General features: G+C 36.3%; 2 protein-coding genes across 6 annotated transcripts in view; one reads left to right on the top strand and one right to left on the bottom strand.

Annotated features, from left to right (window-relative positions):
- The window catches only part of ripor3 (RIPOR family member 3), a 58496-nt gene extending 39359 nt beyond the window's left edge, over nt 1–19137 (top strand). For 2 of the 5 annotated variants that reach the window (XM_081381061.1, XM_081381060.1), the window contains exons 9-24: nt 59–102; nt 1476–1601; nt 2223–2368; nt 5337–5466; nt 5948–6160; nt 9145–9525; nt 9961–10097; nt 10895–11096; nt 11210–11339; nt 11621–11776; nt 12631–12789; nt 12997–13199; nt 13626–13709; nt 14239–14329; nt 14850–14964; nt 15046–15254. In XM_081381061.1, coding sequence (XP_081237187.1) covers nt 59–102; nt 1476–1601; nt 2223–2368; nt 5337–5466; nt 5948–6160; nt 9145–9525; nt 9961–10097; nt 10895–11096; nt 11210–11339; nt 11621–11776; nt 12631–12789; nt 12997–13199; nt 13626–13709; nt 14239–14329; nt 14850–14964; nt 15046–15130 — 2402 coding nt within the window. In that variant the 3' untranslated portion in view covers nt 15131–15254. Of the gene's footprint in view, nt 1–58; nt 103–1475; nt 1602–2222; nt 2369–5336; nt 5467–5947; nt 6161–9144; nt 9526–9960; nt 10098–10894; nt 11097–11209; nt 11340–11620; nt 11777–12630; nt 12790–12996; nt 13200–13625; nt 13710–14238; nt 14330–14849; nt 14965–15045; nt 15255–18789 lie in introns of those variants that run through there. The other 3 variants (XM_081381063.1, XM_081381062.1, XM_081381064.1) reach the window with 3 other exon arrangements.
- Nucleotides 19138–21387: 2250 nt separating this feature from the next.
- blcap (bladder cancer associated protein) lies at nt 21388–23147 on the bottom strand. The gene is made up of 2 exons (XM_081380460.1): nt 23016–23147; nt 21388–21914 (listed from the first exon to the last, which is right to left on the bottom strand). The coding sequence occupies exon 2, from the start codon at nt 21792–21794 to the stop codon at nt 21531–21533; it is 264 nt and encodes an 87-aa protein (XP_081236586.1). The 5' UTR covers nt 21795–21914; nt 23016–23147; the 3' UTR covers nt 21388–21530.
- Nucleotides 23148–27146: the final 3999 nt, after the last annotated feature.

The following is a 27146-nucleotide window of genomic DNA, read 5'->3' as shown; positions in this document are numbered from 1 at the left end:
TTTCAGATGAACATTGGTCTCCTAAACATCTAATATTTTCTCTCTTTTGCCGAGGCAGGGTTGATAGGCTTTGCTCGGCTTTGTCCTGGAGATCAGTATGAGGTGAGGAGGTTTAACCCAACATCCTGTTGCTGGACCAGTTACTGTTGTTATACACTTAAAGGGATAGTTCACACAAAAATTATAGTTCCGTCATCATTTACACCCCCTCATATGTCAGCACGCTGCTATTTCCCAGTGAAAATGAATGATGGGGCATTGATGGTCTCCCAAACTGACAAAAAAGCACCATAAAAATATATGACTGAAAGAAAGAAAGTCATACGGGTTTTGAACGCCATGAGGGTGAGTAAATAATCACAGAACTATCACTTTAATACATAAAAGCAAAAAAGACGTGGGGACATTTGACCCTAGCATTTGACCCTTAGCATTTGACCCTAAAACATCACTCTTAAAGCATTAGTTCACTTTAAAAAAAACTTTTGCTGATAATTTACTCACCCCCATGTCATCCAAGATGTCCAAGTCTTTCTTTCTTCAGTCGAAAAGAAATTAAGGTTTTTGATGAAAACATTTCTCCATATAATGGACTTCAATGGGCCCCAAACGGTTCAAGGTCCAAATGTTTCAGTGCAGCTTCAAAGGGCTTTAAACGGTACCAGACGATGAATAAGGGTCTTATCTAGCGAAACGATCGGCCATTTAAAAAATAAATTAAAAAGTTGAAGTTTTATAAGCACAAATGCTCGCCTTGCTCTGTTCTGTGATGCGCGTTCGTGACGTCATGTAATACGCAATTACGTTGAAAAGGTCACTCTTTTCGGTCCTGACGAAAATTTTCTTTTAGGCTTTTTAATATTAAAACACACAGGATACGCACACGAAATGGGCATTTTAAACGATAAACTGACACAAAGACATTTGTATATGTGTATATGGTCCTCCTTCCATTTAAAAGTGAACTAATCCTTTAATCCAAGACTCTGTGTCTTATCAGCCTATGAAAGACACAAATGAGTTATGGTGCTTTTAAGTTAAAAATATTAGGCAGAAATGACATATTTCACCAGCTATTCGATTACATTTTTAAGGCCATGTTTCCAGTGACTTCATGTACAATGGAATGTGGTCACAGGAGCCATCGACTGGCTGATGCACAAGACCACACATTCACACGCAGTCGCCCCAAAAAGTATTTGGAAAATTTAGATGATGCATGAATTTCATTGTGTTGGATATCAAAATAAATGCAAACATAAGAAAAAGTCATTCTTAATGGTTGTATGAAGTTCGTCACATTAACTATGGACGTGTTCATGTAACTATAAATTTTTTACAACAATTTTCAACATTCTTGATTTTTTCAGTTAAAACCTAACATATTTCTTTTGCTAAATGTTTTGCTTGTAAAGTGTGCTTGTGCTATTTTTCTTTAATATTAATGTCACTTGGTTTGATATTTTGATATATAGGTGTTGATCCGGCTGGGCCGTCAGAGATGGAGGATCAGAGGGCGAATCCAGACGGATGACCGACAGCTGTGGGACGAAGAAGAGATGGTCTTCCTCCCTCACATCCATGGGAACTTTGAGATCAAGGTGAGCTCGTCCACGTATACTCACGCTCACACCTGCGCAAATACCACTTCCTGTCAGGGTCGTCTGTGGGGGTTGTGATGACAGAAGGTTCCAGGGCTTTTGTCCATATACTGTTTGTTAGATCTAAATAGAAGAAACCGCCCACAGACCCCCTGAGAGAGAATGATAGAGATGTTTAACAGACTGCCTGAAGCTTTTTGGACCAGTGTAACAATGCTTATAAAAGGTTTGGTTGTCTGAAATGAATTCCATCCCTGAAAATATAGACATGGAGCCAAACTAATTCAGATGAAAATTATGATTTCCTCTTTCTATTCCCTTAAACCCTCGTCACTCAAAATCAGATCTCAAATATGAAATTTCAGATTAATGGCATGCGGCTTTTTGAGGAGAGGTGTGCTGTTACTTTTCTAAGTGATTTGACTTACTATTTTTGTCTGATCAATGATGAAATGGGCAAAAAATCCCCGAAACTAGTAAGCAACCACACAGCAACACTCTGAATAGAAACTCGCTGATATGCATTAAGCTGATGAACATGCTTCAAATGATATCATGGTTTTATCATGGTACTTTTTGACACTTAATGCATGTTACACCGTGCGGTCTCTTGTCCTGTAGGTAACAGAGGTCAAGGGGTTGAGCTCTATCCTGGTCGGTATGGTAACGTGCCGGAGTGCAGATTTTTTCACAGCACGGCCACAGATGATGGTTGTGGACATAACAGAACTGGGAACCATCAAGCTACAGCTAGAGGTGGTTTGGAAGTAAGTGCATGCGTGGAATTTACAAGACACACAAACTTTTATAAAGTGCTAAAAATGCTACTTAAAAAGTGAATGACAATGGGCACTTTAAGACATTAATGATCAGGTTTAATATCAGTGACACCAAACTGTTGACTTTTACACACCTCTTGTGAAAGTTTGGGTTCAGTACTTTTTTATTTTCTTTTTTAAATCAATACTTTAATATAGCAAGGGTTAGAGCTTCATGATTCTGGATAAAGTGAGAAGTGTGAATTTTTTTTTTTTTTTTTTTTTTTTTTTTTTCTCAACTAAAATAACGTAATTTATTGGAGGTTCTGACAAATTAAGTGCTGCAGTCTATTTAAAAATTCTTAATTAATTTAAATGAATTATAAAAAAAAAAAAAACTAAATTTAATGACTCACTCATAAAGACTTCACTTGTTACATTACTAGATGATTCAGCGTTTTTGAACGAACCTCTTGAATGAATGATTCAATGACAAATGAATTTTTTATAACAGTCACTTTTCGCCACCTACTGGTGTAACGATGTAATTGATATAATCGTTATTTTAAGCACCAAGTTACTTTCAAAAGGTATTTTACTCTATTTGGATTGCTTCTGATGACATCATTGTTTAGATCCGAACTATAAACTTTTATCTCAGTACTTCTGTGATAATATGATTATTGGTAACACAGAAATAATGATACCGTGTGGCTGAAAAGACTGTTTGTGAAGCTGTTTCACATACATGACCACTGCTCTCTCTGGTCAGTGGCAGCGCCAACACATATCTGAATGTTCTCTGTGATTTTGTCAAAGGTTTAATAGACACAGACTAATCTTTGTCAAGTAGGAATAAGATTGCGCCGGTGTTTGAATCGAGAAAGTGATCTTTTAATGATTAATCATGCAGTTCTAGCAAGGGTGCATTAAATTGATCAAATTTTTTTACATTTAACTTTTAAACACTGTTCACTTGAACTTTCTATTCATCAAAGAATCCTGAATAAATGTATCAGGGTTTCCACAAACATAAGAAATGTTTCTTGAGCATCAAATCAGCATATTAGAATGATTTCTGAAGGATCATGTGACACTGAAGACTGGAGTAAGGATGCTGAAAATTCAGCTTTGCATTAACTAAATATATCAACGAACGGATACCAGCCACTGTTACAGCGAGGTTACCATTCGTAGGGAGAGCTCAGATGCCTTGACAGCACACTTGATGGATAATTAAATGTTCTAACATCTGGATTTCACAAACATGTCAAATACATTAAGAGTGCTATTCACTGAATATTTTAGGCCACTTTTTCATGTAATTGAGTCAACAAGACACTGATCTCGCACACAAACACACCCCCTGTAAAGTACGGCTTTGCTATCAGCTAACACACACCAGCTGTGGAAGAACAGCTGACTGCAGAGAGATGGATAAATAGTCCATCACTACCCCATCCCTCTCACACACACCGATCGAATTACATTGGTTTTTACACAGTCCAGGTGGAAACGATTTTTCATAGCCTCTTTTTTACAGCGTCACTAAATTAAACACATCTCACAGCCTGTTCAGCAACTCCTTGCTTTACTGTGTGTGTGTGTGTGTGTGTGTGTGTGTGTGTGTGTGTGTGTGTGTGTGTGTGTGTGTGTGTGTGTGTGTGTGTTCACACAGTTCACTGCTGTCACTTTTTCTTTGGTTCTGCTTAGTCTCTGTTCACAGTGTCACTCTTCATCAACCAGTGATGACAAACACACACTGCTACTCCACACATCATGTGTAATAATGTTTTGAGTAAAATCGTGAAAGTCAAAAAAAAAAAAAAACATTGTTTAGAACAAAAGAAAACTATGTTTAGACATAACATCAGTCTCCATTTAGTATCAAAATTCAGTTGGAAAGTCAGATTACAATGGTTAGATTCTGAGTGCTAAACATTCTGACAAAGTAATTTAATGGGAAATTATTTAATCTTAAAAAGTCAAGATAAATAACACACCTAGAGATAATATTTAATATTTAACAATAGAATTAATAATATATAATTCTTATTTATAATACTAAATAATAATTAACTAACTAACTAAAGAACTAATTATATACCCGACCATCAGAAGTTTGGGGTCAGTAAGATTTTTTTAATGTTTTTGAAAGAAGTCTCTTCTGCTCACCAAGGCTATGTTTATTTGTAAAATACAATAAAAACTGTAAAATTGTGAAATAGTATTACAGTTTAAAAGAACTATGTAACAATAAATAATAGAATTTATTCCAATAATGGCAAAGCATCATCTTCAGCATCATATTTAGTGTCACATGATCCTTCTGAAATTATTTTAACATTTCTTATTCTTATCGGTGTTGAAAATAGTTTTGCTGATTCATATTTCTGTGGAAACCATGATTGGAAAGTTTAGAAGAACAGCATTTAATTGAAACCGAAATCTTTTGTAACATTATAAATGCCTTTACTTACACTTTTGATCAATTTAATGCATCCTTGCTGAATAAAAGTATCATATAAAATAAATCTTTTGTACATTTTTGTATATTTTTAAAAACAGATTTAAAAGTGTAACTTAAAGCATTTTGAACATCAGTTGGTAGTTTATTGTTGAGTGCAAGTAAGTATAGGAGTTTCAGGGAGGCTGAATTATGCTTAAGGACAGGAGTGGGATTATGGGTAAGGTTATGTTTAAGGTTTGAGGTGGGGTTATGTGTAAGGCTATGGTTAAGGTGGGAGGTTGAGGTCACACCTACAATTGTGACTATACGGGTAACAACCAGCTAGATCTGTAGTTAGCTCTAAACACAATGGACATTCCAGTTTAAACCCAAACACCCAATATTTAATCCTTCTGCATTCTGTTTACTGTTCGTGCCTTTTCAGAAAATAATTATTTTGGACATCTAAGCGCAAAAGAGTCCATTTTACTTGACAGTTTCTTGTTCCCTCACTTTTTCTTCCTTTAGTCCATTTGATAGCTCTGAGGTGAGGCCTCTCACAGCGTCCGCCAGCCGCCAGTCCATCCACAGCAGAAAGGGATCCGTATATAGCTGGACACCTCCCAACACACCCAGTTTCACTGAGAAATACTTTCTAGTGAGTTTGTGACCTACAACCACACATACACACACTCCCAGCATGACCGCTCACAAACACTTAAAGGTGAAGTGTGTAATTTTCGAAGCTAAAATATTTTCTCCTATCTTGGTTTAATATGCAGAGACAACGATAACTGAAGCCAGGTGTGCACTGTGAGACTTTATCTGTGCTTTTTGATGGTTATGTGACAGATAGAACAATGTGACCCAAGTGAGATCTTGGGTGAAAGCCAATGCAGACTGTGCAACAAAAAAAAAAAAAATCCTCATTTTGACATCCTCAAGTTGAAATGGTGCAACACAAACCCAAACAAGATTTTTGCTGATGTTGGAAAGGTTTAGTCTGGAGTTTGTCGTCACTGGACAAAAAAGACGCTAATTATGCAGAAATTACCCACTTCACCCTCATTAAACTCTTGTCTTTGCCCTGAAGAGCTTAAATGTCATCACGTGATTTGATCTGTGTTTTTATGCTGTAGTCTATGGTGCGTCAGATACAGGATGCAGATGGCTCTTTTTCCATTGGCTCACGTGAATCTAGGGGTGTGTCTCTACTCAGCTATCTTGCTGACTCCACCCAGGCACTTAGTCCTCCTGCCTATGAGAAGACAAGAAACCCGCCACTTACACACCTCCCTGTTCTTGACACTAAGTTACAGGATGATGATCTTTCAAAGACGCCCACAGAAGATGTATGAATTGATAGTTTTTTTGTTTTTGTTTATATATACTGTGTGTGTGCATATATATATATATATATATATATATATATATATATAGTGCTGTCAAAAAGATGAATCGCATCTAACATACGTTTTTGTTTACATAATATATGTGTGTATATATTTATGTTATATGTGTGTGTGTCTATGTGTGCGTGTCTGTGTATATGTTACCGGCAAAGTGTGAAATCCCGGTATTGTATAGAGTGCCTAGGCAATGTATAGAATGCCTGATGGTTTTTGGCAAAAATACATTACCTAATTCTATACATTACCTAGGCATTCTATAGAATGCCGGATTACACACTTTGCCGGTAACATATATATGCATAAACACCTATATACAGTGTGTAATGCATATATATATATATATATATATATATATATATATATATATATATATATATATATATATATATATATATATATATATATATATATATATATATTAGGGGTGTAAGAAAAAATCGATACACATGAGTATCGCGATATTTTATTTTGCAATACTGTATCGATTTTCAAAAACGCAATATCGATTTTTTTTTTTTTTTTTTTTTTTACGTCCAAAAATATTCATGGTAAGACGGTGGTTCACGTTTATGTTGTTTAAAAGGCTCGCCGAACGGTGCGTGTCCACTGGCACAGAGCGAGCGGAGCAAGCGTTTTCAATTCATTCCTATGGAAGTCGAGCTTCACGCTCAGCAGTGCATTTTGGGATTGACAGCGGACCGGAGAAAGCGTTGAGAGCGACCGAGAGCGTCAAAAGGTTGGGCAGTTTTCGACTTTATGCAAATATCAAGCGAAAAACGCGGTCGGCAGCCAATTGCTGTGAGGTTCGGGATGTGACGTCTGTTTTGAGAGTTTAAAAATATGCAAATTGTGCCGGAGTTTATGCTGGATTTAGTGCGTAAATCATTTTGTTTACAAATTAGACGCTTTGCAGTTGTTGTATATGTTAAAGATTTTATTTTGGATGTGTTCATTGTGATTATATTGGCTGGATTTATAAAAGTTTATAAAATTAAAAGGATATCTTTGCTTGGTGCATTTGGAAACAAAGCTTATCTATTTCTAAATGGAATCGCGTGCATTGCTGGTGATTATAATGTCCGTGTGTTGAAAAAACTTAGATTAAACACAACAGCAACAGACACACCCCAAAGCGGAGACGTTACAGCGTTGCCAGCGGCACTGAGCGGAGTTTTGCCGCTGTAGTGGACACGCACCGTGACAGCGGACCGGAGAAAGCGTTGAGAGCGACTGAGAGCGTCAAAAGGTTGGGCAGTTCTCGACTTTATGCAAATATCAAGCGGAAAAACGCGGTCGGCAGTTTATGATGGATTTAGTCATTTTGTTTACAAATTAGACGCTTTGCAGTTGTTTATATGTTAAATATTTTATTTTGGATGTGTTTATTGTTATTATATTGGTTGGGTTTATAAAATTGAAAGGATCTTTGCTTGGTGCATTTGGAAACAAAGCTTGTCTATTTCTAAATGTAATCGCGTGCATGATGATTATACTGTCCGTGTGTTGAAAAAAACAAACACACTCGTAACAGACACACCCCAAAGCGGAGACGTTACAGCGTTGCCAGCGGCACCGAGCGTAGTTTTGCCGCTTAGCTGTAGTGGACGGCGCACCGTGAAGCTGCGTTCACACCAAACGCGAATAGAGCGTCTGGCGCGAGTGATTTCAATGTTAAGTTAATGCAAAGACGCGTTTACGCGCGTCTGGAGGTCCTGTGGCGCGAATGAGGCGTTTAGCGCGGCAGACGCTAATTCGCCTCATTCGCGCGTCCAGTTCTTTTAAAATCTTTTATCACATAAAAACTTGATTTCAATAGGCCTATATGACACATTCATTTTGTTCACTTTCATTCATTTTCGTCCAGTTCACGTTGTTGTTTTGTATTGTGACAGGGGCTATGTATTTTCTTTTATTATGGCCTACTTGAGAAATATAAATATTTGCTCACTAAGAACCTGTGAACCACAATACCAAACTGGCAGTCTGATTTTCTGTGAACTGAATTGTTTACCTAAAGTAAACTTCTTTGACTTTTATGCACATCATGTCTTTTTTTAAATATTATTTTTTCTAAAATTATAGTCCTACTTTAAAAAAATCCCAATATATCGCCTTATGCACAGTATCGAAATATATTGCAATATATTGAATCGTGACCCATGTATCGTGATACGTATCGTATCGCCAGATTCTTGCCAATACACAGCCCTAATATATATATATATATATATATATATATATATATATATATATATACATTACACACTGTATATATATATATGTTTATATGTGTGTGTGTATAAGGTATATACACAGACATATATAATATATAAAAATAATATATATATACACACACATATATATTATGTAAACAAAAACTTTTAATGTTAGATGCGATTAATTAATTTGACAACACTAATATATGTGAATATATATATATATATATATATATACATATATGCGTGTGTGTGTGTATATATGCATATCATTGTATATAAATCACTTTTTGCTTTTGGTGGATTTTTTGTAATATACATATTTTAAATATAAAATATTTTAGATATTAAATATAAAAAAATGTCATAATATAATATTACTGTATTTTTATTATATTATATTATATTACTATAATTTGTATTATTATAAGCAATAACCGGTTTTATAATAAAATAAATCATTATACATTTTTCATTATTGCTGCTTGGCCCCTAATGATTTTAGTACATTGTTTTACATTTTTATTATTATTATTAGCAATAGGGTTAGGGTTAGGTTTTTTTTATTATATATTTGTTTTAAAATTACATGAAATTTTTTAATATTTGATATATAAAGAAAACATCCGTTAAGATATTTAATAATTTAAAAAATAAAAAAGCTAAACAGTTGCGTCAGAAATGACTTCTTTCCATTGATAACCCTAGGCAGAGGAGAGTGTGGAATGGCCCTCGGAGACTGACACAGCTTCCCCCAGTCCTGCGGGCAGTAAGCGAGACTCCATATTCCTCTTCCACCGCTACAGCACGCCTGACATCCTCAAGCAGAATGGAGAGGAGAGCCCTTGCACAGGTGAAGGAGACGCTCAAGAGATGACGGCCGCTGAAGAGGAGACCACGTTCAAGCAGGGACTTGAAGACAGACTTGCACTGAAGGACAGAAAAGCAGGCAAAGCACAGAAGAGAGCCGTGGCTAAGAGAGTTGGTTCACTGCTAGAGGAACTGAATAAAGAGCTGGAGGAAACAAGCAATGTAGAGACGTTAAAGAAACTAGATCTGCAGATACGCCAACTCAGTCAGGTCTTGAAGGTGAGATCGGTGGATTGATGGACTAGTCGAGTAATAAAAAATAAAAATAATTATAGATGGATGCGTAAATGTTTAAAAACCTATTCGGGACATGTTTCACCCCAAAATCAAAAGAAGGGTTTTTTTTTTTTCGCCTTTATTTATTTTTATTTTTTTAAAGCGTAAAGCAAATAGGCATATTTTAGGACCATATTTATATATTTTGTTAAATATATATTTTAAATGATTTTTATGACAATTTTATGACTATATATAAAATATCTTAATGTAAATGACTTTTTTCTTTTAATTTTGACATTTAATTTTTGGGGTGAAATTGACCTGAACATGTTTTCATGAGATTGACCCTACATTGTGACGGAGTTGTTGGACTGTTTTTCTCTATGCATTGTGGATAAATATCTGTTTGCTGTTGTTCATCTTTCCTGATGTTAGAAGGACCTCGACCCTCCACAGATGCCCTCACTAGCAGTAGAGGAAGAGGAAGTGCTGGGCAGTTTCGACTTCCTCTCTGCTGATTGTAATGAAGATGAAATCTCATGTATGGGCAGCATCAGACTCGGGTACACTGGGTAAGGCAACACATTTTTAGCTGGGCTGTCCAAGTGAATCCCATAAAGAAATGGCAAAACAATTTCCACAAATTCAAAAGACAAAAAATAAAGAACTTGAAGGGCTAAAATGTAAAATTACAACTAAATGCAGTACAACAAATACTAACATGATGTATAAATACTTTAAAATAAAGTAGCTTTTTTCTCATTACAGAGGGGATAAAATTTGGACATGTTTTTGAGAGTTTAAATGGCAAATTTATTGGTGCAAAATAAAGATTTTGATCTTCAGCATTGATCCAACCATATGGGCCAATGAATACAAGTCTGTAAATGTACGCAAAAAAGGAAAGTTGCTGTGTTAACATTGTGTTAAATTAAGACTTAAAGTGCCATCTTGTGGACGAAGGGGAGAAATGCATGAAATGTGCATTCTCACATTTATTTCTCAGGCAAAGGTCAGATGCCTATGCATATTATTTTATGTAATTAACAATCACATATTTAAATAAGATATTATATTTCATTTACCTTTGCATGGATATAATGATATTCCACAACTTTTTTTGCATATAAATCTATTACCTTATAGGTTTCAGAAAAAAAGAAAAACAAAATTTCTATCTTTATAATAATTAAATTATAAAAATAATCATTTAATTATTAAAAATCAAATAATTTAGGCAAGGCAGGTTTATTTATATTGCACATTTTTATACACAATGGTGATTCAAAGTGCTTTAAAATTGCTTAAATATATAAATTGGTCTGTATGTATTTAAGGCCACACTTAATTTGATTTGATTTGATTTCAGGATTGGTTCAGTTAATGAGAACAGCCTGAAAAGCGTGGGTCTGTTATCTCAGGATAAGAACTCTCCATCCTCTGAGGTCATGGGTGAAGCGCAGGTCAGACAGCGAGGAGACGGTACAGTAAAGCCGTCACTCAGTACAGGAGTCTACAGTCTGGATCAAGCTCTTGAAAGCCACCTCAGTGTGTGTGTAGTGCTGTTGAGGGTGAGGAATCAGTCTCATTAGACCAGTGTTGATTAATCACACACTAATCATTATGTAGCCTATTGTTACTTTGTGTAAGTGTGTGCGTAAGCTCAAGTTCTGTCTCCTCCCAGGCACTGAAGCATTCTGACTCCGATCTTGTGCGTGAAGACATCATGGAGGAACTGTCACGGCAAGTTGACGTGCTGGAAAAAATCTGTGCTCTGGCGCAGAGGATGATAGATGAAATCTCAGTGACAGAGCGTAAGTCTTGCAAAATACCAGGCCTCGAATGAGTAGCTATACCATTGAGATAGCTCTCCTTAGATCCTAATAATTGAGATGTATAGATTTCCCACAAACACTAATACTAACCTTTAGTTTATGATTGATTGTGGCACATTTTCGTTCCCATACCATCTAAGGGTAACACTATGTAATGTAAGCTATGACTGTTACTTTATACTGTTGGCGGTCACTGGCTCTTCCCCGTGTCAGTGTGAAGCGCTGTATATGCATTAGTCATGTGTGTGGATGTGTCTCAGTGTTGGCCAGAGCTCCTAAGGGGATTGAAGTATTTTGGAAGGACTGCAGCGAGAGTGATTCGCCGTTCTGCTGCCCTGCGGATGGTTTTCTCAGGACACTGCGCAAACATTACATCCACAAAGTCAAAGCCAAACAGCCAGGCCAGACTGATGCAGGTGCAGATGTTCTCTTCTAATGTTCCTTAAAAATGTAATCCACAAACTGAAATAAAAAAATACCCTAGGCATGGAATGAAATAAAATAATAATGTTACAATATATTCTATTCATTCTTGAGAATCTCATTCACAAAAATATTGTACTCATTTCTGCTGGATATTTCTATTCTAATATATTTTTTGAAATAGTATTTTTTTTTTTTTTTTAAATAATTTAAAAAGCTCTGTATAAATAATTCTACAAGATAAAAAAAAGAAATAATACTTAATTGCCCTTGAAATAATCTTTGTATAATAAAATAAATGTATATTCTTGTCCCTTTGAATTTAATTATTAATTTTCAAACAACGGAAATCCCTCAATTTGTAAATAAATATCTTATATATATATAGAATAATTGCATATAATTGTATAGGATAATTTACTATAATAGTATAATTTTTTAGACATTTTCTATTATATAAAAGATATTTCTATTCTATTCAATGTATCTTAGAATTAAGATCTCTTCGAAATAATACTTACTTGTATTTGAAATAATCTAATAAACGAATGTAAATGTATATAAAGTAAATGTATGGTTTATTAATTGTCATTTATTTCATTTTCAAAGAACTAAAATATCTAATATTTTATTATATCTAAAATAATTGTATATATTTTATTTTACTATTATTACTATTATTATTATATTTATTGTTTCATCAGAATTTAATTCTTAAACTAGCATCCAATAATTTGTAAAATTATAAATATATTTTGTGTTGTCTGTTCTATTTTAGAATATCATCCTCACACTACTGATCTAGTCTTCTAAAGTCTAGATGTTTGTGTTTTCTTTGGTCCTGCAGTGTTCAGTCAGTTGCTGTATCAGGTGCAGTGCAGCTGTATGATGGCGTCTGTGACTCTGTGCACTACAGACCGAGTGACTGTGTTTCAGCTCTTAGTCTACCTCAACAGATGGAGTATAAGTGACTTTGGGGAGCACATCTCTCTCCTCTCTAAAGAAGGTAACAGCACAGAGTGTTTGCAGACACATCTCACTTTAGGATGCAAACGTCACAGAAACTAGGCTTAAATACAGATGCTTCTGTCCTCGATGGTTCCCTGCTAGTTTACTGCTTTCAGCATCAATAAGTCAACCTCAAGGATTCTTCCCATTAGATCTCATTAAGAGACTTCCCCCTGTCTTTCTCCCTCGGATCGGCTTGCTGCAGTGTATCTGATAGCCTGTCTGGAAAGTCCCAAGAGGAGGCGAGCTCTGCAAAAGCTGAAAGGGAAGCGCATCTCTGAGCTGCAGCCGACAGGACGAGTCCTCCAGCTCCTGGCCAAGCTACAGACAGACGCCAATCACAAGGTGTCTTCAGCGGCCTCGTCCTGCCTCAGCAGAGCCTCGCGCTCCAAATCCTTCAGGACAAAGGTAGAAGAAGCCTGAAGGCCTGTTCACATCATGGATGATAATGAGATAGTATTAAACATTTTCTAAATATAAAAATATTAAAGCTGAGTCCGCACCACAACTTTTACAAAAATGGCAGATTGTTGGAATCACTTTCAAAATATATTTTTTTTACAGCTAATCAAAATCCATCCTACTTTAAATAGCTTGAGCATTTAATGTGGCAGACCGCACACGCTTATAATACACAGAATGTTGGTGTGTGTTGGTGTGGACGCTAATATAGGTAAATCTTCATAGTTATTGTTCTTGGTGTGAATGGGCCTTAACTTGCTATCAAACACAAATACTACTTCATAAAGCTATCTTTCTTATTGTTATCTAATGTAATCACATTCAAGCATTTTCAAGTGTGGATTATGTCATATAGTTGTGTGGCTTTTATAGGCAGTGGTTCACTACACAGACCTGTTGAAAAACAGCAACACACACGTGCGGCATGAGGCCTGTCTGGCTCTGAAAAGTCTGAAGGTACATTTTTTTTACTTTTTACCTTTTACTGCTGTTGATATTTATGATGCAATCAAAAGTGACACTTGAGACATTTATAATGTCATTTTGAAAATCCTGTTCTTTTGAATTTTCTATCCATCAAAGAACTGAAATCACTTTTCCCAAACAAATTATGAAGCAGCACAACTGTGTTCAACATTGATAATAATAAGAAAAGTTTCTTGAGCAGCAAATCAGCATATTAGAATGATTTCTGAAGGAACTGGAGTAATGATGCTGAAAATTCAGCTTTGCATCACAGGAATAAATTACATTTTAAAATGTATTCAAATAAAAAAACAGTTATTTTAAATTGTAATAATATTTCACAATATTACTGTTTTTGCTGTACTATAAAAAAATGCGTATAAGAGACTTCTTTCAAAAACGTGTAAAAATCCTACAGACTGTAAATTTTGAATGTTAGAGATTATGCACTTGTGTGATGAGTTCTGTGTGTATTATTTGAGATGATCAGTTGAGATGAAGAGGTTTTGTGTTTTCTCAGGCCTCAGAGAGTGCAGAGCATGTAGCTGAGCTGTGGCGCTCCACGGACGAAGACCTGAGGAACGCCGCACGAGAGACTGTACTGTCCTTTGGTACGTGACCCTTAAGCTGTAATTACTGCTGTATTTCTCACTCTATCAGCACATACATGCGCTTGCTTTGCTGCCTAGTCAGTCAGTCAGTAGCTATGTTTCCATCCAAAGTTGTGAACTTGTGTGCAAAATTTGGAATATCGCCTAAAACATTTGCGAATAAAGCAGCATTTCCATCCCATGTGTTCAAGAGAACAAAACATCACTTCATGGGAAATTGGCAGAAAATATTATCTGTAATAAAAATGGAAGTTGCTGCAATTTCTTTTTTCACAAATTATAAATGACTTGCACCTTGGAGCACGCAGACGAAAGCAATAAACGCCGTCATGTTCAGATGCCTGATGTTTGTGTATGCAATCATGTGAGACAGTTCTGGGAAGTTATTATACCAAATCATATTGATGACATTAATCTGTAAAGCAGTTCTGCAAAGTCATCGTCCAGCTCAGTTCAGTTCTCATTCAACTGCGTCAGTGCAGTCAGATCAATAATTGTTATAATATTGTTGAATATTAAGTGTCCCCGACTGAGCAAGCCAGAGGCGACAGTGGCAAGGAACCCAAACTCCATCAGGTGACAGAATGGAGAAATCAGGCTCAGTCTAGCTCTCCTCTGGCCAACGAACAAACACGGTGTGATTATGATTCAGGCTCCATCACTAGTCAGAATTCATCATAGCATTCAAATATTTATCTAGTTCCTTTTGCTTAAAGATCGGATTCATCACGCCAGAATGGAGTCGAAACTGGCCATAGGGTCTGTGCGGAGGACCTGTCTGGTTCTTGTGGTCTCTGCTGAGGATCTGTGCCGATGGCTGTCGTGTCGATGAGGCCTTCACAGGGGAGTGTCTAGTAGACAGAATCTCTGCTGACATTCAGGGATGTGTTGTGGTCGTGTCTAGCTACAGGTCCACCATCTGATCTGGATATGGACCAGATCCGGCTGACTACGGTAACCTCGGGATAAACAGAGAGACTAATATTAGCGTAGATGCCATTCTTCTTACGATGTAACAAGTACATCGGGTGTTCTAGGAAGTGTTCCCGGTTCCGGCTGACCTAATTCCTGCAGCCTAACAATCCTTTAACGGATGTGAATTATAGAAATGTGATAATGTGTATGCCAGGTTAAAGATATGTGTTTTAAGTCTAGGTCTAAACTAACAGAGAGTGTCTACCGAACAATGCTTGGAAGACTTTTCCAGAGTTTGGATGCTAAATAGGAAAAGAGCTCGCTCAAGTACTGAGGAGCCAAACCATTTAGTGCTTTGTAAGTAATTAGCAAGATTTTATAATGTATATGATGTTTAATAGGGACCCAATGCAGTGTTGACAGAGTGGGGCTTATATGGTCGTACTTCCTGTTTCTGGTAAGAACTCTAGCTAATGCTTTTTGGACCAGCTGGAGCAGGGCAACCAGCCAGAGCATTACAATAATCTAGCCTTGAGGTCATGAACGCATGAACTAACTCTGGTTTTGTCATTTAAGAGCATGTGTCGTAATTTAGAAATATTTTTAAGATGGAAAAATGTGGCTTTAAAGATGTTGGAAATAAGATTGGTATCAAAGAGCACACGCAGGTTCCTAACTGACGACGAAGACTTGACAGAACATCCATCAAGTGTTAGACAGTTTTCTCGGTTATTAGGGACTGTTCGTTTTTTATTTAAGGGGCTACCGGAGGAGTTTTGAGATCTGTAGTTAAAAAATACATGACCCTCTCTTCGGCAGCAATACATTTTTCTATGACCCTCCAAAATGATTGTGAAAAAAGGCATGACCCTCCCCGATAATTTATTGATTAGTACTTCTGTACTGATTTGTGCTTGGCAAAGATGTTCAGATAGCCATTGTTTTTTTTTTTTTTTACATCCATAAACTCCTGCTTTCTCATCTTACTAGGGCTGTAACGATAGACCAAACCTACGATTTGGTTCGTATCATGATTTTTGATTTTAGATTAGAAAAAAATCATGTTTTCGGTGCTGATGCGGTGTGACGCGTTCAACATGTGGGTGGCGCTGCAAATAAAGCATCTAAAAGCTGTCACAAAGAACCAGAAAAAGTAATGATTATGAATATGTCAAATATAGCAAGGAGACATTTTAATTGTTTATTAATAAACAAGTGTTTTCTGTGTCGACTGCAAAGATGAAATTGACGATGCGTCGTGATCTTCGCAGAACGCGCCAGAGAGAAATGCACATTTAACTCTCAGAAAAAAAGGTACAAAAGCTGTCACTGGGACAGTACCCTTCAAATGGGTTCTAATATGTACCATTTAGGTACTAATATGTACACGTCTGGTACCAATATGTACATGTTTGGTACCAATATGTACCTTTGAGGGACTTAAATGCACTCTTTAAGTACAAATGTGTACCTTTTGAAAAGGTACTGCCACAGTGACAGCTTTTGTACCTTTTTTTCTGAGAGTGTTCATACGGATTACATAAGAGAGCAGTCTGTTTTCTTTCGTTTTGAATTGTTCTGTTTAAAAGTAGACATTTCAAGCTTTCTATATATTTCTCAGGTCTGTGAGGCAGGTAGCCTACCTTACGCTGAGTTTCGGTTCATTTATGAGACAAGAGTCCAGTTCACTCGCTGGCGCCTCCGTGTCATGATTATCTATTTTCTACTATATTTACTTATCTACTTATTATTTATTAAATCCAGGCAATTGGTTGATGAAACATTGCTTAAAATTAAGATACAATTAATAAAAAACGAAATTCACTTTAAAGACAGGCTTTGTGCTTTCTGTTTGAGGTCTCTGTGATTTTTTTTTTTTTTTAAGTCGCTTTCAGAGCGGTCATGTCCGTAATGGAGAACTGTCACGCCCGTAACATTTTTTTTTTTTTTTTCACATAAATGCGAACACGAAAAATAAAATAAAAAGAATATTTTATGTTCTGTGGAGGCCGACCCTTCTTCATCCGGTGGGTATATATATTTTGGTTTGCGCAGTGTAATCAATAGAATTACTAAAAAATATTTTGCCACCTAAAAGTTAAAGATTTTTTGTGTCACGTCACATGTGTATTTCCCTCATATTAAATATAAAACGCATGTGTAGACTGATATTTTTCTAATGTCTTGACTCCTTTATTAAGGGAGTATGGATATATTAACAGACGTTTCAATATATTGGTATTAAATGCATTTTCTGAGAATTTATATTTCAAGTTTTGACTGCAAATGTCACGTCCATAACGCTGGAATTGCCCAATTTTAATCCTCAACTAGTTTTTTGGTGTAGGTCTACGTATTTTATTATGTTAATTTAAATAATACTAATAGTAATTTAAAGATGTGGTAGCCCTACATCTTACACATCACACTCCACTGTTATGGTGGCAATTTCAGTATATTTACTCACTAACATTATTGTGGAAACAAAATATGGTAGGCTAGTATCGCGCAACAGCGCACATTCTATCAGCTGTAGTTCTGGCGCCTCAGTCCCAATACTGTAAAACTCGACGTACATTCACATCACACATGTTAATGCAGCGGTAGAGTTACACTCACAGGACACTGTGCACTTATTCGCAATCACAAAAGTTCATTATTTGCTCGTGCTTTAAAGCTTTGCCGGGTAAACATTTCATTGGCGTTCTGTTCTGACATGATGCACTTTTTCTGAACGCGTACTGAAGTGCGCGCGCACTGTCAAACAGCACCAAACTGGATTTTTGTTGGGTCAGACCCATCTGATATAGATGGGGGGCTGATCCCGCGAGAGCAACATGGAGCTACATGTAAAAGATATGCAACAAACAAGCCACTTTGAAATGTTGCTGTTTTCATGAATATAAAAGTTGGGTGACCCTCCCCCTAGACTAAAATAAGTTGGATGACCCTCCCCTCAACAAAGAATAAAAAGACATGACCCTCCCCTATTTTCCTCCGGCGGTCCTTTCCATAAATACCGAACGGTCCCTTACATGCAGAGTTTTTGGTCCAGTGTTTTTTATATCAACTATGCATTCCTTTAATTTTGTGAATTGGTAAGTTTTGTCAGGGCGCAAAGAAATATAGAGCTGAGTATCATCAGCATAACAGTGAAAACGCCATTTTAGCCAATCACATCCTCTGTTGAGGCACTACTGTTGTAGTTTATGTCAATGTCTTCTTACAGCATAAAAACATGATCTGCCTCAATTGAGCTCATACGGTTTTATGGGGATTTTTATTTTTATTTTAGCGTTTCCATCCAGTTTTTTTTAATGCGATAACTCAAACTTAGCATAAAAAGTTTTTATTTTTTATGAGCATTTTCCTAAGAAGTTTCTTTTCATTCACAGGGAATCATATATGTTCACACAAGTGCTTATCTTCTTTTAAATTACATGTAATTTATCCCCATACTACATATAACATTTCTTGTAAAGTGCAGAGGTGCCGCCACCATTGTTTTGTGTTGTTTCCCAGACTGAGCCCTTGTTCTTTCTTAGGTAAGAAAGGTCACATGGCATTCCAGCGCATGGATCAGATCTATGAGCTACAGGACGAGGCTTACAAGAACCTGGAAACAGAAATCACAATCTTATAGGACGATCACAAACTCAATCTGTTACCTGATTGGATGGTGCTGAGAGACTGCGAGGTTTTGATTGAATACGTTCCATCTGTGTGTACACATATTGCCAAGTATTTAATATGCAGTTTTATTATTTTCTTTTTATGTAATTTTAATTTTTAATTATAAGTGAAATATTTATAAATAAACTTCTATCTTCTATATTTCATATGTATCAAAGTGAATAAACATGAAAAATATTGATAATAAATGTACATAAGAGAACTTCTGACTTGTTCAATTGCTGTGTCAACCCACTATAACAACTTCCCCATAATAAACAACCCAAAATCAAATGATTAATATGCTCACATCTCCAAACATCAACAGTTTGGATTAGTTTACATAAAATTGTCTGTAACACTTTTCCATTTTTAACATTACTTAACATACTTCTAAAGCATGTATTGATCTTAATTCATATTAATTTAAACATTTACTAATACATTATTAAAATAAAAAGTTATGTCAATTTAATAGACCTGAGCTAACATTAATTAAAATGAATAGTTGTATTTTTATGAAATAACTTTATAGTTATAATGTAATATATCTTACCTAACTGTCTTCTACTTTCCCAAGCAATCCATTCCATGTCAAGGTTTTTCATCATACCAGGATGAGTGTGTCAATATTTTACAATAAAGCACAATCTCACAAATGGAGCTCCATTCTTCACATAAAAAAAAAAAGTATTTTGTATAAAGGAAATGCAAAAAAATTCAGACTTTGTTACTTTCATGGTAATTAAGCACATTTTCCCCATCAAATTCTCATATCTGTAAAATACTTATAAAATTATATTTTATAATTATTTTACAGTAATGCGAATTTGATGGGGGAAATAAGCTTAATTACCATGAGTGTCTTTTTTTCTTCTGAGGTAAAATATGACCTGAACCTTTCTTGACTTAATTTTTTAATGCCAATTTTCAAGGTGAGAACAGAATATGACAAATAATAAACAAACTCTATAACAAACTATAAATTTCAATTTGATGGAATTTTTTAATTGACATTTTAAAAACATCTGTATGAATAAACCCTTTACCTAGTGAGCAGGGGTCTATAAGTTACCATGAAGCCGGTTTAAGTGGCTAGCCCGATATGTTTGTTTAGTTTGCACCAACCCTGGCTTTTAGGCACCATGAAAGTGCCTAACTATCCTATCGCCATAGTAACTTACGCTCCACGGCTAACCTGGTCCGGGTCAGGTGATATTCCAGGTAAGAGGTTGCAAACCGAACTTGGACCAATCAGCTGTGAGCAAAGTGACACATGTCTGAAGCGATGAAGTCACTCCACCCGTTTCCACTCCAAATTAAAGGTCACTACACAGCAAATGATTTTTAAAGACAAAATCGTCCGGCTTTTAGTAATGCTTATTAAGAATAATAAAAAAATATCTAAATCATACAAAATTATGTAACTATTGTACCCTTAATCAATCACACATGTACAATTTTAGTTTATTAATTATCATTACGCAGTTTAATTGAATAAATATGTAAAGGTAATATAAATACGCTTTAGAATCAACAAATAAAGCTATAAAATGACTACATGTGAGCTTAAATGTTACATTCTCTACCTTTATCAAATGTATAAACTAACTTCACAACTTTTACGTGCACTGATATAGCAAGACTTTATTTTAGTTGTCCTTTCATAGACAGCGATTTTCTTCTTGCTGTGTAATTTTTTTTTTTATCTCGTAATATTCTGCGCTGCTTCTCTCCTGAAAAATGAATCTCAGTTTCACTTTCTCAGCATGTGATTGGCTGTTCGCTACTGATGTCACACCTAAACTCAGGATCAAAGCCTGAGTTGACAGAGAAAGTTGATCATCAGCATCATGGTAGCCTGGATGGATTGGTTCGGTTTTGTCAACTCAAAACTAACCGTGTAACCCTGAGTTTGTTCAACTACCATCACGGTACAGGCCCCCGGTCTGTGGAGTGAAACTGCTTTGATGAGACTCGCCCTGCACTATGAGTTGTTTTTGCTCAACCAAGAAATTTCCCCTGAGAAATGCATGTTTATTTTGGATGGAAAAAAATTATTTCATGAGTGATCCACACAGCTGTTATGAAGTCGTTTTATAGCATCACACTGTCAAAAAGACGACACTTTTTCATCTACACACACACACACAGCAGCTGGACTTTGATCATTAGAAACTTTATTGAATTAAAAGTGGTGACAGCATTTGAGCTGACTCAGCAGTGTATAAGCACGCCTTCAGCTCAACGTACACAACAAAATTCATCCGCAGTTTATCCGCTTAACACTTGGACTCATACTGATTATTGACACCCAAAATCGCAATATACCAACGTATACACACGCACACACATTATCATCTACCCCTTTGGAAAAATTCAGCATTCAGAAATGAAAAAGTGCACCGAACACAACGAGAATGGAACCCATGCAAGCTTCAGACGCCCTTCGCCGCGGGGAGGAGACTCAAGTCAGGGAGCGAGGGCGCTTTGTTACGGGTTACAGCGGTTTTCAACATGGGTAGGGCGAACTGAAACTTCCCAGCATTCCCCGTGGCTCTTCTACTATCAGTCCGGGTTGAGGCGGCCCGGGGTCTGGGGGTGAAAACCGAGTCTAGGTGCCCACAATGCTGGGGTCGTGTGCGGAGTCCGGCAGTGGAGAATCGTGGCAGTGGTACAGAAAGCAGTTTCCCCAGCAGCTGTAGCAGATGAGGAACAGCGCCGCCAGGAAGACTAAGGCACAAATGGTACACGGCTTCCTCTCCAACAGGAAGCTGAGCAGGTAGAAGCCCATGAACATGGAGTGGTTGAACCACAGTGCTGGATTCAACGGCTTGGGGATCAGGAGGACCGGGAGCAACCACTGGAGGCAGTACATGGTCTCTGCGTGAGGGGGCCGCCTAGTTTGAGCTCAGATATCCGACGTGACGCTACACAATCACAAATCCCCTGTGTATCTGCAAGGGATTAGACACAGTATCCAAATACCAGGCGAGGCCTTTGGAGAAGGAGAGAGAAAGAGAAAACAATTTGATACTCGACTCACACCACCTTATAAGGAACCGAGGTCAAAGCGATCCGTGTGTGTATTTTAAGAAATCGTGCAGCTGAAGGCTATTTTTAGTTCCTGGCCTTGAGTCTGACTTCTATCTGCATAAACACGACAGCACCTTAAGTCGTATATGTGACTGGCGCTAGTTAAACGCTCGATTTCATCAAATGTTTCAGAAGAGGAAGATTTAATAGACAATCTCATACTGGAACAGTTAGGCTATTTTAGTAGCTTAGCATACATTTAAAAGATTTAGGGGTGTGCAATATATATATTTTTTTTAAAAAAGCAAAACAACCATATATATATTCCCCCCATTTAGACTGATATTACACTGTTTACATGAAGGACTGACAATCTACAAAAGTGATAGATATTTGGCAACTAGTGTGACAATTAATTATGGACATATCCAATTGTTCAGTTAATGTTTTGATTTTTCTTTTCATTAAAATGTTTAGGAGTATGACAAAAAGGCAAAACATGTAATAAAAACCCAGTTTTTTAAGAAAATGATAAACGTTTCCCAATTTAGACTGGCATTCCTTACACTGTTTACACGAAGGATCGACTAAACATAACAAAAAAAGATACAAATTTAATAATTAGTGAGGTATTGTAATTATGTACACTTTCAATATTTCACTTTGTGTTTGGATAATTGTTCTTCTTTGCACACCCCCGACATTTTAAATGCGAGTTAAATTTCCCATTTTGACTTCCCACACCGTTTACACGAATGATATACAATAAACAACAAAAAGCTATAAAGCTGGCAAGTAGTGTGACATTATAGTTAATTATGAACATATCCAAAAAGTCTTGGATTTTTAAATCATGTAAAAAAAAAAAAAAAATAGGGGAAAAAAACACATGAACAATAAAAACATTGTGATGTTAGCTTGATTGCTAACCGGATATCTAGCATGTGGCTAGGTGTTACCCGAAAATAAACTTTCCGACCACAAATGTAAACATATATACTTTTGGCAGTGTCAAATAAGCAAGCTTTAAAACTCAAAAAGACTGAAATGATCATGTTCAGACCTGCCATTCTTTAAATTCAATCCCGATCGTGCATATACGCCGTCGCCATTGAGCTCTTCAGGTGATTGCGTAGATTTGTGAAACTCTAAGGACCCGACCGACGGCCTGTGTCCCAAAGATGCCTGATGAAAATTCATTCACTGTCTAAGATGGAAATGAACAAAGATTCATTTTTATATCGTTATTTTAGCATTTCTCTCTCAGTTTGTTTTATTGCATACGCATGCCCTTTTACCAAAGTAGTGTGTCCAAAAATACTATGTTTTTTGTATCAATCTACTAGTCAACCCATCATCACGCCCGTTTTCTAAATCGGATATAGGGTGTTTATTATTGCTGTAAGGTTGAAAGAAAAAATGTGTATCTTTGTATAATAAAGCAAACTAATGTGTTTTGCTCACCTATATGTCTACTGATGCCATTGGTCCAACACCTGGTTTTTAGTGCTTATGATGCATCCATTTGATTTGTGCACCATTCAGACTGGGAACTAATTAGAAAAGCAATGTGTGTGTGTGTGTGTGTGTGTGTGTACAGGTTTATTTTGCATTTTTGGGACCAAATGTCCCCACAAGGATAGTAAAACCTGAAAATAATCACATACATTGTGGGGACCAGCCAGCGGTCCCCATGAGGGAAATGGATTAATAAACATACTAAATGATGATTTTTTTTTTTTTTTTTTTTTTTTTTGAAAATGTAAAAATACAGAACATTTTCTGTGATGGGTAGGGTTAGTGTAAGTGGATAGAATATGTCTGAACAGAAGCCAATAAAAAACATTATGCCTATGGAGAGTCCCCACAAAGATAGCAAAACTGAGTGTGTGTGTGTGTGTGTGTGTAAATATAAATCATATTACTGACTATAAATAAAATATAATTGAATATAATATGCAATTCAAAGCAAAAAGTCTGCCAGAAGCCCTGACAGCATGCAAAATCAATTCTAATAGTGGCATTTTTAATAATTAAACATAACCTATACCACATCCTTGATGTGGGCATCTTAACAGACACCATTGAAGCTGATCTAGTGCATACTAAAGGTGCACTTCAGAACCACGCAAAATGTGCATCGACAGCTGTATATTGTGTCGTTCATAATGACGAATAGTCTGACGTTTTTTTCATTTGTGTTTAATGCTGCCTGAAAATGACCGTGTTTGTGTCGCGCATGGCTAAATCTCCCCTCGAGATCTTCCTGTCAGCATCCCACCGTTACTATGATATCTGTGGAGCGATCGCGCTCGCGCCTGGAGGTGAGTGCGCCTTCTCTTTATACCAATCACAGCAAATATATTAGGAGGTGTTGGTCGCACGCTACATTTGTCTTTTGTTAAAGCCTGGTTGTTAAATATTCAAATAGAAACATAAAACTCTTGAGGTGTTACAAGGTCATATCTGAAGCCATAAACGCACAGAACGCGATAATGTGAGCTTTTACACGGGTAAATAATAGTCGACGCGCCTGACGCTATTATCGCTCGCTCTCAAGGAATGAGATTTTACGCGTATTCAGGGTGAAGTCAGGTAAAATGGGCCAGTCTGTGGTAAATCATCTGGAGCAGAATTATATGGCATGTCTCTACACATTGTCCAGACCTCTAATTTGTGTTGTGTGTTATTAGGGTCTCTTTTATTCGTTACAAATGTGTCGCAAAAACAAGCCCAAGTCCTCCTGGTCATCACTGCTTCTTTCAGGTAAAACAGGCCAGAGATTTTTTTATGCAAAACCATCACTGTGAACAAAGAAACAAACAGCCTGTTGTAAATTAACAGTTAAATCTAATTTAGTTTATGCCATGGCATTACAAAAAATGTAAGAAATTAGTGTATGGGTTGAGAGATGACGTTGAATGTCGGGGTTATTTCTTTAAATTGTATTTTTTTTAACATATATAATTGGTCAAATTGACATGTTTCCTACATTACCGTCTTTCTTTATGTTGTTTTTCTTGTGTATGTGCACATTTATAGACAGCGAAATAGACTTTGGCTTTAAGGGGGAACGGGCTATTTTAAATCATTTTCGAATTTTCAAAAATTAATTTTAAACATCTGACAGTTGATTAATGGTAAATGTAAAGGTAATTTTCGAGGTGCAATCGATATGCAAATTGTTAGACTATTAGCGTCCACTATCACAGTAATCTTAAAGTAGCCTAAATTAAAGATTTTAGTTGTGGTGATTGTATGATAAAGTGATGCATAATGACCTTTGCCTGTTAAACGTATCGCAGTGGTTGCCATGGTTACCTGCCATGCGCACGCGACGAAATATAATCTCTCTTGTAATCTGTCTTTTATAATCCTATATACTTGTATGAAAAAATAATAACTTCACACCGACCCCACCCTCCATATTTTACTTTGGGGAGGTGGGTGTGAAAATCACACCGTTATGAATACGTAGGCTAACGAAGAACGTGTTGCTAAAGTTCATGTTAAGTTACGAAAACATTATTTCTGAATGTTCTCTGTTCAGAATGTCCATTTAAAAAAAAATGTTTTAAATTCTTTCTTGCTTATGCGAACGTTAATGAAACATTCCATTTGATCATTTTACATTGTGTGGGATAATTGGAATGTTCTTATGGGATGTTCTTTGAACATTCTAAAACAAATAGTAACATTTAAAAATGTTAGATGAACATCTAAACTTATAAATAATGTTTTGAGAATATTATTAAATACCACATAATTTGAATTAACATTCCATTAACATTATTTGAAGAATGTTCGCTAATAACATAGGTTTGTATGTGTACAGCTCTGTGTACATTCCCTCTTAGCTGGTTAGGTCCACTATATAAAATGAAATCTCTTTTTCCTCTGCTTATGTACAGAAATCATTTATGATACATTACTTTTGGATATTCTGTCGTTTTTTATATATAACCTGTCTAATCTTAAATTATTCCCAATTTCCCATCCATTTACCCACAAAAAACATTATACAGTATTGTGGCAATTGTTTAAAATAGCTTGCAGTGATTGAATGTTGATTCAATTCAGTGTTATTATTTAATACATTAATGAAACCACTAGATCAATATCAGAGTTATGCTGCTAATGTGACATTTTAATCCCTTAACTGTAAACACACATCAACTGTGTGAGATCATTAAAGGGATAGTTCACCCAAAAATGAAAATTCTGTCAGCATTTACTCGCCCTCAAGTTGTTCACCCTCAAACCTGTATGAATTTCTTTCTTACTGGACACAAAAGAAGATATTTTGAAGAATGTTGGTAACCAGACAGTTGAGGCTCTTGGATTGGCCTCTGCCGAATCTAACCTGTAACATTTTGGTAACAAGCTCAAGTTTTATTTTATTACTCTGCCACACATCCCAACTTTGACATGTTTCCAAAGACAAAGACAAGTTGAATTTCAATCCTTAAGCCATGAAAACATGCTTCTACACTTATACTTCTCTTGTTGATGCACAGCCAGGGAATCGGTTTTGAATACCACCAGTATTATCAGTTTGATTACTTTTGTCAGACATGGTCTAAAGGTAATCTGAATTTTGGGAACAGTTTGTATGATGATTACTGAAACCACATTCAGCAGATTTACAGTAGTGCAGTTATTTTGTTTACAGTGATAAACAAAGTTTTCAGATATGTCACAGGCTGCCATGTATAATTTTTAAATATGTTTTTGTCAATAAGTGTAATAGATTTACTTTGTGAAAAAAAATTGAAACACACATAGGAACCTGATGTCCTTTAGAATGGACTCTCATGCCCTGTTTACATCTGGTATTAAGATGAGTTTTGTTCGATCAGATCACGAGTGGATGACTCTAAATACAGGTGCAAACGGGGGATAAAACATTTTGACCTTGTCCACTTTCAGAGATAGTCGAAAACGCATTCAACCGGATTGCTTTCGTAGTGTAAACACTCATATGTTCGAATGCATTCAAACAGCCACAAAAGACGCCTACTCTCCGCCTACTGACCTAAAACATTATGGAAGTACACTAGCTAGACGGGATTCAAACTTTGTTTGCTGAAGATCCGAGTTTGGTTTAAAGTCGAAAAACGTACCAAGCACAATGTTCTCTCACCATTCCTGATTTCTAACACAAACTCACAGCGTTCGGCTGGTCTTGTGGCTG

Source organism: Scardinius erythrophthalmus, assembly GCF_964197995.2.
Source record: "Scardinius erythrophthalmus genome assembly, chromosome: 12".
Taxonomy (NCBI): domain Eukaryota; kingdom Metazoa; phylum Chordata; class Actinopteri; order Cypriniformes; family Leuciscidae; genus Scardinius; species Scardinius erythrophthalmus.
Note: the sequence above shows the minus strand (reverse complement) of the source record. Positions and strands in the feature narration are given on the sequence as shown.